The following is a 17,972-nucleotide window of genomic DNA, read 5'->3' as shown; positions in this document are numbered from 1 at the left end:
CGGAAGTTTTTGTTGGAGATCAGGTTCCTAACAACCCACAAGGCCTGTCATGTTCCAGCACTGAGAAACAGAGAACTGCTGTATATTCAGCAGGAGATCGGGGCTGTCGCAACAACCTGGAGGTTATCAGCTGTTTTCTACAACAACACATCTGACCAAGTCCGTGTCACGTGTTAATGATCACAGATGGTGATTTCCTGTATCTCATGCCTCTTAATCTTAATTTTTGTGCATCCTATACTTTTCCATATTCTACTGTGAACTGTAAAATGTAAATTATAGGCCACATTTTTGGTGGAGTACCTATGTTAAAACAACAGGGTAAATCTGGACAATCGAAAATCTTTGAGTCAGTGGCTACAGATCTCAAAAATTTAATGGGAGGGGTTCACATGTGTTTTGAATTAATGACAAAACCACTCCCTTTCCCTCACAGGGCCACAACAGCACTCTGCTTTTTGGTACAGTAGGATGGTGACAAGACCGGGTCTGTTGAAACAAGAATTTATTGAAGTTCAATGCAATCCAGTTGCATTTCATTACAACACGCAGGTTTACAAAAATAGTATGTTTCCCTTTTAGTAAAGCTTTTTTTTTTCTGAGATATAAATGATTATTAATGTGTGTATCATAAGACCCAAACACTCTCAAAAGTAATTTCTCTATCACAGTTGTTTATAGCAGAGACTGCAGAAAGGCAGCATTTTGTTTGCAGGAAAACAAATTGAAATTGACTGCTGCTTTGGTACCAACATGTTTCCAGCCATCACACGTCTTAAAGGAATAGTTCAAGATTTTGTGTTAGACGAGAGGATTGATACCACTCTCGTGTCAGCGAATAAGGTATGAAGCTAGGGCCAGAGGCGATTAGCTTAGCATAAAAACTGGAAGCAGAGGGAAACAGCTAGCCTGCTTTACTTCTTCAAACACAGATCATAAAATGACAATTTTGCCCTATAGATGGAAAAAAATGGTCTTCAGAGTACCTGCTCTGAAATACCAAAACATAAGCTAACTGACCTTAATTTTTTACACTTTAAGAACCAATAAAGTGCTATCCACCAGAAAAGGATGTGTCATCGTGTACATAATGTAAAAAAAAGATTTTTTCTGTGCCCATATAGTAGTGCATGGGAATGTAAACCTTTGAGTAGTCTGTATGGGAAAACACCACTTTCGTCCAACTCTGTGGTTAACAGCCCTCCTATTCATTATGCCCCATGAGGTTTTGGTGGCTTGACAACAACCTCAAACACATTCTTCACTTCCAGTACATTCAACTAGGCAAGACATAAAATTCAGTAATGGATGTGTTTTTATTCTTATTTATCTCATCACCTAAGACAGGTTTTTAATTCTGGTAGAAGCTCATTCTGTACTTTGTTACTTGTGTATGGACTAACAGGCTTGAAGGTCTGCTGTACTTGGGTCTAATACAAGAAAAGACCCATCCAAATGAGTTACAGTATGAGATCCATGTGTTGTATGAAGACCACCACCATATAAAATTCAAAGTCTGTCCAAACATAGTCTATTTTCAGCCTTGAGTGCTCTCACGTCTCAACAGCAGTTCTGTTTTCTATTTCTTAAATCCTCCTCTTGGTTCATTTCTTGTGGTCATGTTATTTGATCAGGGGGTCCTTTAAAGCCCCATCTCCAGATTGATTAGATGTATTTGATCATAAAGTTCTCCATTGTCTTGCACAGTCCCATACAGATGGGTTATTGCGTCTCCAGTCACAATGGATGAGATTCCTTCAGTTCATATCAGACTATGATTCTTAAGCTTCTTTGTACTGGACAGATCACCTCTAGTCTATGTCTCCGTCCATCTCTCTACTGCCTCTTGGACCCAGCAGCGGACCGTGACACCCGCTGGGTGCTGATGTGGTCATGGGGGTATGGCAACCCTGGAGGTCCAGGGGTTCCTGGTGGTCCAGGTGGCCCCACTGGCCCTGGTTTTCCCCTTGGTCCTGTTGGCCCTATGATGCCTGGCAATCCTGCCTGACCCTGGATCCCTGGAGGCCCTGTGGGTCCTGGGACCCCGTCTTTACCAGGGGGGCCCACATCACCTTTCTGGCCCCTCTCACCACGTGGCCCTGGTGCACCAAGAGACCCTTTGGCTCCTTTTATCCCTACTGCCCCTCTGTTGCCACTGGGACCTGGTTCACCTGGGGCACCTTTGGGCCCAAGAGACCCCTTCTCTCCAATGGATCCACGGCTTCCTATGGGTCCTCGGTCACCTTTGCTCCCAGTAAGTCCCATGGGCCCTTTTGAACCAGTTTCACCACGGTTCCCTTTGGGCCCCGGAGGTCCAGGAGCACCTGTTGATAAAAGACGGTGAGGTGACATTAAACAGAAAAGTGTAAATGTACAGTCAGGTTTTCTCTTTACATGAAAATAAATTGTACCTTTTAGTATAGTGAAGTTCTTAATGAGCTGGGTATGATGAATGTCCACAAGCTTCATCTCCTCCATCACCATGGACAGGTTCCTGACATCCACATCCAGTCGGACATTTAACAACATATTCTGCTGCCTCAGTGTGTCGGCTAAGTGGAGGAGTAACAACACTGTGTTGTTCAGGTTCTGCAGAAAGCGTGTGAGGATGAAGAGAAGAGGCAACAGAAGAAAACCAAGATGAACACAAAGAACAAGGAGGAAAGAGGAGGAGGATAATGAGAAGATAAGGTAGAGAAGGAGAAGTCAGGCACCCTAGCTGGGATATAACTGTGGTGTATAACAAAACTTCTTGGTAAAAACATAACTTCTTCATGTGCGGGACAACAACTCCAGTATGCATTTTTTGTGTGCTCATATTTTTCAGTCAATTTATCAGCATCAAATCACGAAGTAATTCATAATTAGTTCTTGGTTCTTGTGTGTTTTCAACCTGTAGATCTTCCGTGTGTCTGCCCATGCGGCTCTGGCAGGACGAGCTCTCGATGTTGATGTATTTGTACATGCTCTGGACGTGGCTGACGGTGGCGTTGATGCTGGAGGACACCGTGTCGATCTCCATCTCGATGGAGTTCAGACGACCATCCAAGGCAGAGAAACGTTCGCCTGTACGGTTCTCGTAGTACCTGAAGAGGACGGTTGAGGATGGTTACACTCTGAGGTGTAAACCAGGGAATAAATATCATTCAGTACAATTATTATAATAGTACAAATTTTAATGCATGTGTGTTACCTGGAATGGTAGTTAAGGTCATGCATGTTCTCCTCATGTTCATCCATGAAAGATGTCACATTGTCAAGCTGCATCTGCAGGTTCATCACCTGCAAAACACACACACGTGTTGTACATCTGCACTTTTTCTTTCTAAACCTCTATTATGTTTTTGCAAGCATTCAGAATCTCTAACGAGGCATATGTCACAAACAGACACACACACACACCTGCTGAGTTAGGTCATAGTACACCTCGGTGGACATGGCGATTCTCTGGTGATCAGCTAAGATGCTGTTTTGGAGGAAGCGCATGGTTTGCATGGTGCTCGTGGTGTTGGATTTGATAGCGCTCAGAACTCGGCTGTAGTTCTGCCAGTCGCTGGTCAACTTCTGGAGGACCAGAGTCTCCTCATCTGCTTTCCTCTGCAGGGCGTCTATCCACATCGTGCTAGAGAGCAGAGGGAAACACGGAAGACATGTGAGATGCAGTGGATGAAACATTATTCTGTGTCCACATTATTCTGCTTTTGCTAGTGATATGGCTCTAGGGCTGGCAATGGCAGTCTGTCGGTCCACCACCTTAGTCTAGACTGAAGTAACTCAACCACTATTACAGTTACACTACAGTTTAATCCTGTGTATTATCTGTTCATCTGTCTCTCCCCTCAGCTTTCCATTCACCTGAGAGCCACTGTAGTGTTAACTTGCTGTGCTGTGGCTTTGATATCATACTGATCCTCGGTCAGAGTTTTCATCTTCTCTTCAGTTTCCTCGATCACGTCCTTCCAGCCCTCCACACGATCCAGGTATCTTTCCAGGGACTGGTTGAGAAGTTTGATCGATACGAGGTGGTTTTGCATGTCGCGTGTCAGCCGGTTGCTGGTGGCCCTTAGAGCGGCCTGGGCCTGGGAGGCCTGGTCCAGGACCTGGAGGGGGAAGGGGAGCAAAGAGAAAGAGTTAGCGATCAGAAGAGAATGGAGTGACGGTAAAAATCATAATGAATCAAAATTTTCAAGGAAACTGATGGATACTGTCATCAGTTCATCAATTCAGTTTCTGTAAGTCAAATATAACAACAACTTAACAACTAACACTTTCTCCATTTCTGTTATTATTAGTACCACTCTGTCGCCTTTCTTGGAAATATCCTTGTAATTTACAGCTACATACCAGCTGATTTTTATGAAATTATGAGGAAAGTTTCCTGGACTGGAAAATATGGGACCTATTAAATAAATGTTACCTTTTTTTGCTGCTTTTCTGTATTTTATTACAAATTGAATATCTTTGGGTTTTGAAATGCTGGTTGTGATCCACCATACCTGCTCTTGTCCCAGTATCATTCTCTGGATGTCTTCAAACTCTCTCTTCAGCCTGCTGATCTCTTCACTGTACAGAGTCACATCAAGACATCCTGAACAGTTAGAGGTGGAGCTCAGATCTGAGAGAGGGAGTCAGAGAAAGAAAATGAGCGAGAGAGATGAGAAGAAGGAGAGACAGTGAGGCGTGGATAAAGAGTTGTCGATGACAGAGCTTCTGGTAACCACATGTGTGTTTGAGTAAGACATCTTTGAGCTCTCCTGACATTATACTCAATCATCTGTACTGCTTTACACTTCATGAATGTGCACATGCAGGGTCTATGTAGCTTACAAAACACAATATAATCCCACCACAAGACATGGAGAGGAAGACCCTGAGCTGTTCAGGGACCAGTCAGTGTACCTTGTGATGAAACCATTTGGTCAAAGTCAAGAATAAACTTCTGAACAATGAAGGTCAAGGGTCGATGTAATTTGTTTGTTTGTTGCTGTTTTTTAGTCAGTAACTGTAGGGCTGGCAAACAATTTGCAATTCAGCTACTTTACCGTCTATTCCTTGTTGAACTCTGTTGATCTTCTTGTGGTAGACGGACTCTTCTTCAGACAAGCTGTCAACCTTCCTGAACACTGGAGACACAGTGATGTGGATAAAGTAAAGAGAAAATGTTCATATAAACACATATTATTATTCCAGAAATCAGGATTTACATAACGTCTAAACATGTCAGAGTTGTTATTGTAAAAGTCAGTGGGAAATTAAAAAATTAGCTTTACATATGTAAAACAAATGCAAACAGAAAAACATCAGAGAATTAACAAAAATAAATAAAATGGTCCTGAATGTTTCTGAGTGGATGCAGGTGCGATTAACATCAGCAGTACCTTGGTGTTAATACGAAATAGGAAGTATTTAGGAGTAAAAACAGGAAATTGCAGTTTAAGCCCTGACAACAAAACACATAAAGTTTTCATTAGCTAACAAAAGTGGCCAAAACACTGATGAATGGTGGTTTAGCCAGCAGACCAGGTCCTGCTGCCCCAACATATTTCCCCAGAGAGCAAAAACGATTTAGTGAGTGTGAGTTTACATAATGTGTGTTTGCAGATTTTTTTTTTTTCAGCATCCTAGTCTCTGACTCAGGGGATTAAAGCAGGTCTGTTCCACAGTGTGTTTGCATATATAAAAAACTTACAACCTGCTCTCCTGTGTTAGCTGCTGTGACAATGATGCTGAAAATGGTGCAAGGTTCTGTCTACATTTTGTTCACCTACACTTGGAATCTATGCATGCAGTACCAGCAGTAAATATTTTAAATGCTTTTTCTCAATGATGCAAAGAGCTAAAAAAAAATGCTTTTCTTCATTTCACACTTGTTGCTTAACAGATTTTTTGCAGAAGAATTTGTTTGTTGTAAAACAGATGTTCAGCGGGGAACGTAAAATCAAAGGTTAGTGTTTTTCCTAAGGCACATGCACAGCTGGGAGTTGCAGCCAAGTGCAATATCTTCTCTGTTGATACTAAAGTTTTTGGTGGTTTGGTGTTGTACAGCTGTGTGCTGCAAACTGGGAAAAAGATAAGCTAAGTGCTTTTTCTGTGTATAAAACATTACAAAACAGCAACAGCGCTATGTGTGTTTGGAAGCAATTGTTAAACAGTTAAAACAGTGTTAGATAAAACAAAGATGAGATACTATAAACAAATCTTAGACCCAAAGGTATTATAAAACTGAACTGGTACAGTAAGTATACTGAAGATTAGCTCCAGTCAGTCCAGACAACCAATTCTAAAGCTCGGTGCAGGAAGAAGAGGCTCGAGATGAAGCAAGGCAGAAATTAAGGGTGTGGCGTTCAGGGTGGTGGATGTGCATGCAACAAATCCAGCTTTAACCACTTCAACCACCTCCTGCGACTCTGATGCAATTCATAAATGCAGCATAATCCAGCCAACGATTATGTTGTCACCACAACTTAGAGAAAACAGTTTATTAATATATGAACTTAATTTCTAGGAGACAGCTGGCTGCCTGGTTTTACATTCATGTGTGGGTTGCTCAGTCCCCACGCAAAGTAAGGCCATTACACAACGTTGTATTAGCAACGCATTAGCCTCACACAGTTTGTTTAGTACAATGGCCTGCTTGCTTCAAATGAACAACAACAGTCACAGAAAGCTTAAAGAAATGGAGGAGCTAACCAGCAGGGATGTTTACAGATGGCTAAAAGGTTCCATTTAATATTTGGTTGGTTGCAGATTTTACAAAATGGTGGACGTGACAAACCTTAGCGAACATGTAGTGAGCATTTCATATGTATGTATGTGAAATGCCCACACACAGTTCTCAGCAGACCTGGAACAAAACCACACTTTATTGCCTTTCTGTACATGTGTACCTGAACACAAGCTTGTGCATTTGTGTGTGTGTGTTGCGTGGATTTTGCATCACTGTACCACGCCTCCCTCTCTCCTATGAGATCCCTGAACGGTAGTAAAAGATGAAGATTTACGGCTTTGAAACCCAATAAAAAGTCATGTTAATGTGAAAAGCATCTGTTGGTGCAGCAGCTGTCAGGTAAAACATGGCATACAGGACCCACTACCACTTTCATTTGATCTATGGGAGTTAAATGGACCTTGTATTATTGAGACACACACAGACACACAAAGCAGAGCCTGACTTTTTCCCATGACAGACCCACATTTCACTCTTAATGCATAGTGGGCAAAGCTTTATTTATTTATTATTCTCTAGACCTTCCTCATAATTTCCTGAAAATTAACTGGTGTTTAGCTGCTAAATACCTGAATATTTCCAAGAAAGGCCAATGCAATTAGATAGTATCTGGTGCTTTTTTTCTTTTTTTTGTAATTTTAAGCTGCTCAGTGAGAATAAAAAAATCAATCTGAGCTCACCGAGTGATGCCAGCACTGCCACGGTAATAATGAGGAATGCAACAAATCCATAGAGGACTTTGACAGCCAGCTGAAGAGAATGGCTCTGCTGGCACCTCACACAGCCTCCTCTGGTACGACCTGGAAACACAATAAATGAATGTAAACAGTAATTAAATAACAAGCGTATCTTCGTAGTTTTGACCATCGTTTCCATTATTAATAATAACAAAGCATATTAATTCCTGAGTTCTGGGAATGTGGCAGCTGCACTAAAAGTAAATCAGATGGGGCAAGAAACATGAGCTGTCAGAAGATCACACAGGTTTTAAACAAACCCTCAACTTAGTCACACTTGTTTGGAGAGAAAAACAAAACCGAAGAGAAATGTCTGTCTGGGTTAACTTTGACCTACTTAGTTCAGTCATATGCACAGAGACAATTTTCCTGTGCAATTAGGTCTTATTATTGACCCTTCAGGTGCTCTGTCAGTACTGTTGGCTTTTTACAACTTATCTGATCATGTGACCACTGATTTTTTTATGTCCTGTCAGACTCTGACAAAGTCACGTCTTCCTCAGCAATTACTTGGTGCAAAGTTATAAGTGCTGCGAATCATGGACAAAACAACAAAAATAAGAACCAAGCTGCAAGAAGCCACATCCTGGAAGTCAAATTCAGGCATGTGTGTACAAACCACGTTTGTACAAACACATGGCCTGTGAGTACACATCTTCATTGACACAAATGAGTTTGTTTGTTGTTGTTAGACTTGTGCTTGTGTGTGTGTATGTGTGTGTGTGTGTGTGTGTGTGTAGCCTTCACCTCTAAATGAAGGGATTTCCTCTTCCTCTCCATTGAGGTCCTCCTCTGAAAAACAAGACAAGGAAAAAATGCAAACATGACAATTTGAAAACAAGATGTTCTACCACTGACACACAACACAAATATGAATGAAGGAAAACTGTGGAAATTCAAAGGTGTAACTTTTGCTCATGCATCTCTACCAAACTGACCCACAGACTCCGGATTCCATAGACAATACACATGTTGTTAACGTGACTGACGATCATGCACAATGAAGTGGTCTGACATTTATGTTTCTGAGCTCAGGACAACAGAACAGCTTGATCGTTACCTTTGAAAAGCTGGTTCTCATATCCACCATAGCTGTCTGCCAAAAAAATGAAAGAGAGGCACAAAACAGACGTTTAGAAAAATGAACTGAGTGAAACCAATTTTGCTGGAACCAGCAACAAGTTTTATTACTCCTGTCATAAATCATACAAACCAGCTGCCTCACATTCCCCCCACTCTCTGCCCCTGAAGACTCCGTATTGTGTTGTGTGCTTGGTGTGAGGCTGCTATCTCAGAAAAGTACAACAAAATGTACGTTCTTTTTTTGTTCTCCTCAAATGTTTCCTTGAGCTGTTCCTCATTCGGGAGAAACAGCCCCATCGTGGTATAAAGTATGAGAACAGTTGTTGAGGTTTTTTGTGTGTGCTGATTCTAGAGGGAGTGTTGTGTGTGCTATGTCTGCACACGTGTCTGAGGAGGTTGTCATCACACACTCAAGCTGAAAAAGGCCAAAGTAAGCAGGTCAGAATATAACCAGAGGCCTTAATAAACCACACAACGACAGTTTACTTTAAAATCCCAGAACACACTCCACATCATGTTTTTATAACTGTATGTAACAGCAATGGATTTTATACAACACGTCATTAACTGCGCACCACCCAAAACTGGTACTCAACCCCACACCTGAGGGGACTGCGGGTATAGAGCTTGATGTTAGGAAACCAAAATACTCAGTGGGACCACAGGGGAGGCGGCTTCTGAAGGAAACGTGTTGAGACACAGGAAAAAAGGGGGTTTGGCAGGTTGCTGACCAGCTGAAGGGAGACAGTTGGACACTCTGCCATGTTCCTGAGTTGATGCTGCAAATGGAACCAGCCTTAAAGCTAACACTGGCAGCCCGAGCTGTCAGACTGCTGTATAATGTAATGCACATAGACATATTATAAAGACTTATTTTATCTTTGCACCTGAACATGTTTAAATTTGCGGTGACGTTGCTGATTGTGGAAATGTGTTGACAGACAGAAGTTAAAGGAATATTCCAACAAAAATCTGTGTTCTGAGTGTCAAATACTTACCACATGTAAGGTGTAAGGTTTAAGGTGCAATAAATTTGTGGAGGCTATAGGTCAAATGTTGCAGCAGGTGCACAGAACGTGAGTTTTGTTGTCTTTTGTACTCTAGTGTGAATATTGGTGAAGCAGTAGATGTGGATTTTCTGGTGCATAGTTTTGAGTTGTGAGATTTTTTATTTTTATTTTTTTTAGTTTTATTCCGTGTCTCAAGCCAAATGCAACATTTCTGAAACCAAAATGTCTGCTGTGGTTTGATCTCCGTGGTTAACCACATAATCAGCTCAACACGAAGGGAAGTCTGGCCTCTGAGGCAGAGAACCAGAGAGAAATGAAAGATAATGACACTGGCAGCAGTTCCACACAATGTCTGATGAAGGTCTGAGGGTCAGAAACAACTAACAGGTAACAGAAGTTGATGTCCAGCCTGTTTTAGTACTTTTTACCTAGTTCTCAGCTACTGCTCATGTGGTTTGAATTCAGCAGTTTACTTCTGATCACTGTCTATGAGAAGCAAATAACAGAGTTCAAGTAGATGATGGTTCAATGGTGACACAAACAAAGTCAGAACAGGGATGAAATCTGAGTATTTTAATGTTAGGTTTTCCACAAGTTAACTTATTTTTTAAGAAAATGAAAAGATAAAACACAAAAAGCGTCTCCAAAAACAATGTTTGTAAAATACAAATTTGGCTGGCAAACGGCACCATGAGGTGAATGTTTATATGAGTCAGCAGTGGAACAGCTGAGGTCAGGTCTGAGCGCACGAGGCACAAAACACTGAGGCTGACATGACGATGGAGGGAGGAGAGAGAGGTGGAGGCAACCATGTACAAAAAAAAGTAAAAGTCGATCAAATGGCTATTCGTGTTCTGAAACAGTCCGTCACAGTGACAAACCTCTAGAGAATTACCAATCACGCTGCTGTTCCCCTCAGCTCTTTTTAGTGTCTTTCAGCACACTGTTTTGGTTTTTTCGCCTGTAACTTTAACCCATTAACCTTGTTTTCAGCAGTAGCAGCAGCAGGCAGCTCTTTTCAGTGGAAAAAGGTCAGATAATCCCCCTTTACCTGCCCAACAAGAAACATCAGATGGACAAAGTTAGCAACCAGTCGCTGGACACAGAGGAGTAATTAGTGGCTAAAAACATAGATATTTCCTTCAGGAGTTGAAGATCAACATGGAGCTAAAAGGGAAGTGAATAGTGGACTCCCATTTGCCAGAGGGGAAACACAACTCCAAATGAGTGCTACTGTTGGATGTGTAAATAAGCTAACAAGTTCATCAACTTTGCAAGGTGAAAATATGTAAATATTGTGTTTACACCCTTTGCTACCCTGTGTTTCACTGCAGAGTTTTCATGTCCCATACTAGTCTAAACCCTGTTTCACTGGCTTTCCCACCCTCATTAAAATACTTCTCAGAGGGAAAACTGAATTCCTGTCATTTTTTGGACTTTTGTGGCATGAAAATGGCCAGATCCAAATGTCTGAATGTCAGCACATGATTTTCTATTGGAAGCTAAATTCTAAAATATCCCCATCAATATCTACCCTCAAATATCCGTGGGCTCCTCAGTTATACTTCTCCTCACCCCCTCACTCTCTCTTTGCTGCTCTTTTCTTTCCTCATGTTTTTCCTGCTCTCTGTGGAAAAAGCCCTCATGTCTGTCTCGTTAGCGAGGAAGTCGACCTGTCCAACACACACAGCAGAACTGAGCTGATCTGACAGCAGCACAACACAGCTCCACCAGGTCACACCTATACAGTCAGGCCATGGCAAACCACTGTGGAACTACTAAAAAGGGTATTTGGTTCAGTCTGAAACAGTGGATAAACTGTTTGTCAGATGAGCACTTTGGTGTGACTCATGAACAACTGGACCGGTCATTTATTTGGTACAGCAAAGTAAACACATCTTCATAAACTATTCATTTGTAACTGGCTGGGATCAGATCATTAAAAAAAATTATATAAATAAACTGCCATGTGCTACATGGAATTGCCCAATATCTGTGCATGTCAGCCATAGCAGGGTCAGCTAAAGATCATGGTTATGGCAGGTCACTTATGTTGAAGGCATGGTCCAGGTTAGGCAAACATGTGGTTAAGATTAGGGAGAGCTTGTGGTCACGGTTAATGCAAAGGCGATTAATAAGAGATCTGTGATGGGAAACAAACTCTGCTCATGAGCATGAAAGTCAGACCTGCTACATGCCCACCCACCAACCTCACCTCCTGACCCTAACTTTCCACCTCATTACATAAAGGGAACACCCCTCCCTATAGGGTAGTAAATCTTACCACTGGGCTGGAAGGATGACATGGGTAACGATGACCGGGTATCAAAATTATAAGGTAAATGTAACTGGACAAATGAGAAACTGGACTCAAACTCAAACGTCAACTCTTTTCTCTTCTGAAGGAAATGACAATAAAAATGCACTTAACTAATAATATCATTATACATCAAGGCCAGGTGTGTCATTGACATGGTTACATTTAATAGTAAAGCCTGTAAACTAAATACAGATTATTAGCAGCCAACTGTTCTGCACAGTCAATCAAACTAGACCAGGTTTTTGAGTTGTTTATCCAGACAGAGAGGCAGACTGAGGATGGAAAAGTTGGGTTGCAGTTTGACTGCACACAGAGAGCCCAGCCAGCGTACACTTAGCTGTAACAAGAAGTAAATAAACTGTAGGGACGTGTATTTACAGGAGAGGACTGTGCAAAGAAAACCCAACAAAACTAAACATTTCCAAAGCTTCTTCCAAAAGATGTAGTACTGAACAGTCGATAATTCAATATAAGCACAATTAAGTCAGGAAAATGACCATGTGTCCATATTCTGCCAAGAAAACTCGTTGAGACAAATCGTATCATACGGCCGTTAGATCCTGTTTTGACAACGGGTCCTCTGGTGTTGTAATTAACTGGAAAGCAGCTGACCATTCTGCTCTGGTCAGGGCTCCCGAACTGGAAAATAACACTGCTGCTTGCCACAGAAATAACACAATACTGTTACATGTTGTTTTGATTACATGTCGTGTGTTTGTATAGTTAAACTAAACACAAATAAGAATAACAACTTTGGTGACATGAGATTTACACTACATGGTCATGAACACACGGACATCCCTCTCATACGTGACTGTTTGAGCAACTTATTCTAAAACCACAACAGTTGATCTGCTTCTCGAACAGCCCCCACCCTTCAGGGAGGGCTCTCCACGAGATTCTGGTCCCAATCAGCCACAAGAGCATTAGTGGGGTCACACAGCATGTCCGATTACTTTTATCCATATCTGAATACCAACATTTTCCTGATATAAACAATTTAGCTAACTGGCGTGTCTGGTAAAGCCTTAGGGCACACATCAGGTTTGACATAAAAGGCTCACAAACAGTAAAAGTTCATTCATTTTTTTTTTTTGCCACCTTCACTAACTCTCCTCTAACTGCCGGTCTTACCACCACTCCCACCTGCCCTGCAGTAACCCCAGCCTCTCCCACCTTTCCAGTTACTTGAATCCCCATACCTAGTTACTCACCTGTTCCCCATTCCCTGTTCCTGTTTTTTGCATCTGCCTGTTTCTGAATCGCTGTTTGTTTTTGGATCTTTTTGCCTGCCTGCTGCCCCGTTCTCCTTTTCCTGTTCTGCCTTGTTTTGCAAATGAAATCCACACACGGAGCAGAACAAGTAGCCTTAGTACAACAAGTGGCACTGAAAGGTTTTTACAGTTCAGAGAGTCTGTGAACCTCACAGAAAAAAAAACAGAGAGAGAGATTCAGGAATGGGGCTAAACGTCTCTACAAAAGATAATCAACTCACCACAGAATCGTCTCAAAAATGCCTGCCAAGGCGACATTATCTTTTTAACCACTCTAGTAAGAGTCTGTTGTGGTTCCAGTGAATGTCAGGGTTTTGGCCCAGTTCAGTCTACTGTGCTGTATTTTGCTAGTTCAGATGGCGTACAGTGGCCAGCCACCACACCTGTGAAAATATCCATCCAGCAGCAAGGTAAAACAGGCACACACACACAGGACATGAGACAGACATGTTACAGGCTCCGTTACAGAGCTTTTCCAAACAGTTTTGATTGTTTCTAACCAGTTCCATCAGGATACACGTACAGGTATTCGTAGGTATCACTTACAGACTTAAACACAGGGTTATGGGCATGTGAAAGCAGGGCTTTAAGATAAACTCTATGGAGTAAAAAAAAAAAAAATCTAATATTGGGATGTTTCCCTTCAACCACATGGAGTCAATCAGCCCTCCTCCCTCCATCCTCTTTCACCATCAGACCTTTGGTGTTTGTGAACACAGCGCCAGGCCTTTCCTTGAGTCAGCTAACCATCAGCACCACTTTATGTTTGTGGTTCCTCTGTGGTGGTTTCTCTCAGGGGGTTTTGGACTTTCCAAACCCCTTCCCCACCCTCTCCCTCCCTTTACTCTCCTTCTGGACTTTACTTTCGCAAGGGGATTGTGCAAATTGTTAACCTTGGTGAGTCACATGCCCTGAATGCCCCCTGACCTCACTAGATCACTCCATGATGTGATGTCCACTTAAAGATGCATAGATTCAACACGTCGTTTAAATTATTTTAACCAGAAAATCCTTCTCAAGAGCCTCTATCAAATCCAAGCTTTACACGAAAGTCACGAGCCCTGCTCCAGATCAGAGTGGAGGTCTTCACCACAACCTGTAAAGCCAAAAAGATCCCTTTCCAAACCTCTGACCTCATCCAAGTCATTTTAGGTGCCCTATGACTGGAATGTGTGGTCTCCTCACACAGCTATAAACGCCTGGTATGTGTTGCTGTAGACTGCGAAGCTGGAGTTATAGGCGAGCCATCACAAGGGAATGTTCTTTTATTGTGGTTCGGCAGTGAAACAGGACGTTTTCAGAGTCACGATCCCATAAACGCATCGTGTTTCCTCTGGACTAAATCGCTTTGGACAGCCAGGCCGAGACACAGACAAGCCTGGTTGGGTTTACAGGGCTGTGAGGGCCAAAGGGTGTGTTCAGTAGTCTCTAATGCTTTATTTTAAGGCTTGTAGGTTTTTTTTTTACTTTCCCTCAAATTTCACATGATCATCATTCTAGATTAACTTTCCGGTGATGAATTAAAGGTAAGAATGAGAAAAACTTTCCAAATGGAAGTTAATATATATGGTTTAAAGTGTGTTGATGCTTAATATTAAGTTCTTCTGCAACAAGTTCTTCTGTTGTTATTATATTAACAATTAACATTTATTTTTGAAAATTATGCAACAGCTTGTTATTGTGTTATGTTTACATAGTTGTTCTGAACTAAGACATTTAGAGTTTAAAACGAGCTGTTAGTTACTAAGAACCTATCATTCTTTGGTTTGTGGACGGGGACATGTCATGTTGAAACAGGAAAGGGCCTTACACAAACTGCTGCCACAAAGTTGGAAGCTCAAAATTGTTTTCATTTAAATTTTGTTTAACCAAAGGAAGTGAACCAGAAGAACATAGTCAATTAGTCCGGCCAGATTTATCAGTATAAAAGGTGAATATTATCGGCAAAACACCTACATAAATGGAAGAAAATCTAATAAAAATACAGAGCTACCTCTAACCAGAATAATAATATCACTGCCTTCTTAAATAAGTGTCCAGTTGCAGCACATTCAGCATTTTTATGTGTATAGTGCTTGTGTTAGTGTGAAAACAGGAAAAAGTCCAGCAGAAACATTTAGATAATGAATCCAAGTGAACAAAAATAAATCAAAAAGTGCACAGTGGATACAGAAAGAACAAGTTGTCCTTTCAATCCAAATTCGAAATGCTATGGCTGTCAACTTATGATGCTGCCACAGCAAAAATGGCATTAAAAAGAAAAATCTCTTTCTCTTTCTGTTCCTCCTCTACTCCCCTTCGCTCAGTCTCTCCTTTTCCAGCCATACACCTGTCTCCTATCCTCCGCCCCCACTCCTCCTCTGCCTCCCTCTTCTCTGACCCCCCTGCCCACCTCCTCTCCAGCCCTGCTAGGAATGTATGAGGCAGCATGTTTTGTTCTGGTCGGGCTGGAATGGATTCATTCTCAGCAAGACTGGAAACCACATTAACAGACCTCCTGTACTGTTTGGCTGAGAAGCGTACTGTATATGTTCCTGGAGTTAATTTGCTGTGTCGTCTCGTGGTTCGTGGCAGCTTCTCTCCTCGAGGCTCGATAGGAACAGCGACACAATATGTTTCCGCTAAACGGAGTTTGATTTTATTTTTATTTATACTTATAATTCTACCTTAATTCCTCTTTATTTGCTTACCTAAAATATTGTGAAATAGCACAATGACAATTCAATAAGTTTTGTAAAACTCTCTACAAGTGTAATACCAACAGAAACTGAAAACAAAATCAAGGGAGATGTCTCAGGAAAGAGACATCACGGTACCGAACACACTCACAAGACTCTCAAGTCATCTGTTGGAAGTGGAGCACTGAACAACAACCATGGATCTTGCAGGTTAAGACCTCCAAGTTTAAAAACATTGTCAGAAACAGAGGAAAAGATCTATTTCAGTTAGCATTAACAACAAATACAGTGTAAAATCCATTATACGCCCGTTATTGTTAGTAATGAATATGTCAACACTTCTTAACATCTTCTCAAGCTGTTATCCCACATGTGGGACGTCTTTCTGCTTGGTTTCATTCCTCTCTGTTTCCCTCTCTTCCTCAGTTTCCTTCCATCCCTGTCAGCCTTTCACTTCTCATGCTGTATGTCTGGGAACCATGTATGAGCCACTGCCCTCCTCAAAGCCACTGGCAGCTCTCCTCTCTCTCCCCATGTTGTGAAAAACGCTCAAATTCAAATGTTATGTTTTCACTCTGCCTCTTTTAAAGGGGATATTAAGTCAATCTGCGGCAGACCGGCAGGGCTAGAGAACATTTTATGTTTTCATGAAACGGGGCTGTGGTGTGCACACACACACACACACACATATAGGGATTTAAAGCTGACTGATCAAAGTCTTATGTCCAAGAACAACAAGCCGACACTTTCTCAGGATCCACGCTGCCAAGTTTCAGAGCAGATGAGAAACATATGTGGTTGCTGGTGCCATGTGCAGGTGCCTGCACGCATGCCACCATGACAGATACTGTTCCCGACTACATGTTCAAGTATTTTTCACACTGGCAAATGTACCGGTTATTGGTAAGAAATGTTTTGGGGGTTTTTTGTCACATGAAAATGGGACAGGCAGATGTGACAGAAGATTCACAGGTGCTCAAAATTCAGAAAGAAATCAGAAGAAAGAAATCAGAGAAACTGCTCTACCTTTCATGATTCCTGGCTCAAGAATCCTGTATAAACAGCTTGTCCAGTTTGCTGAAGCTCAGCTTGATGATGGTGGTGATGCTGCAGTCCTCACCTTTTTTTTTTCCCCCCACAAAGCAAGTGCCCAGGAACAGCAAAAGTAGTCAGCAATTTACCGTTGAGGTGTCAGCAAAATCATTCGTATAACGGTTTCCAGTTGTCTGCAAGTTTCCAATGAAAGAAAGAAAGGCCACAAGTCCCAAAATGACTTCCACAGATTTAAAAATGGAGAGGAACACTTCAGGATTCAGCCACATTGAATGTCAGCCCATATGGGCAAAGGAATGCACAGATTATTTCAAGTGTTCTTGTAAGTCTATCAGTGCCAAAGGAGACTGGCCGAAATTTCCTCTAAGTTTTGAACGTGTGTGTTTGCCTGCAGCCCTCTGGCATCATCCCTCTCCCATCCAGAGCCCGAGAAAACTAAACCTCCTCAGAAAGAAACCATGTGCAACTTTAGAGAAGGAAGGAGGGAGGGAGGGAGGGAGGGAGGGAGGAAGAGAACAAGGAAGAGTGGCAAGAAATAAAGAGAGAGAGAGATGGGAGGGGAGCAAAAACTGGAAAATGAGGGAGGGACTGAAAAGGGACAGGATGAAAAAAAAAAGCTAGAAAAAGGAGGGGGAGGGAGGGTCCCTGTGTTTTGTTGAAAGTCAGTTTTGTGGCCGAGGCTAATTGCTAACAAATGTTTGAACGCTGTGGAGTGAGCACCTTGAATATCTGTGGCCTTGGACTGCGAGACAGGAAAATGGCCTCTGTGAACACACAGCTACTCACACACACAGTAACACACATGTCAAAGCTATAATCCCTATCTGGCACCAGTCTGCAGTCTTCTCAGCTTGCTCCCTCTAACCTCGACTACCAGTGTGTAAGACGAACAGCAGGTGTCATTCTCTCAGCAGCACACACATCCAGCTGACGAGGCAGCTCCAGTGGCTGTCTGGCATCCTGGATTCTCAGCTCCTTCATTTCCTCTCCTGCACTCACTATGGTGTTTAAAATAAGACCATGGCTGTAGATTAAGGCTTCTACCAGGTTCACATTTGTCCATTAGAAAGTAAATAAGTAATTAACAAAG

At 42.0% G+C, this 17,972-nt stretch overlaps 1 protein-coding gene across 1 annotated transcript; it reads right to left on the bottom strand.

The window, feature by feature from the left end:
- Positions 1 to 488: 488 nt before the first annotated feature.
- Positions 489 to 17,299, bottom strand: scara3 (scavenger receptor class A, member 3). The gene is made up of 12 exons (XM_041065098.1): positions 16,856 to 17,299; positions 8,525 to 8,560; positions 8,212 to 8,256; positions 7,408 to 7,527; positions 5,043 to 5,123; positions 4,497 to 4,615; positions 3,856 to 4,100; positions 3,403 to 3,622; positions 3,194 to 3,282; positions 2,894 to 3,086; positions 2,412 to 2,589; positions 489 to 2,324 (listed from the first exon to the last, which is right to left on the bottom strand). Exons 1-12 carry the CDS (start codon positions 16,860 to 16,862, stop codon positions 1,837 to 1,839), a joined length of 1,821 nt encoding a protein of 606 aa, XP_040921032.1. The 5' UTR covers positions 16,863 to 17,299; the 3' UTR covers positions 489 to 1,836.
- Between the last annotated feature and the right edge of the window lie 673 nt (positions 17,300 to 17,972).

The sequence above is a fragment of the Toxotes jaculatrix genome, chromosome 19, assembly GCF_017976425.1.
Source record: "Toxotes jaculatrix isolate fToxJac2 chromosome 19, fToxJac2.pri, whole genome shotgun sequence".
Taxonomy (NCBI): domain Eukaryota; kingdom Metazoa; phylum Chordata; class Actinopteri; family Toxotidae; genus Toxotes; species Toxotes jaculatrix.
This window is presented reverse-complemented; position numbering and strand designations above follow the sequence as displayed.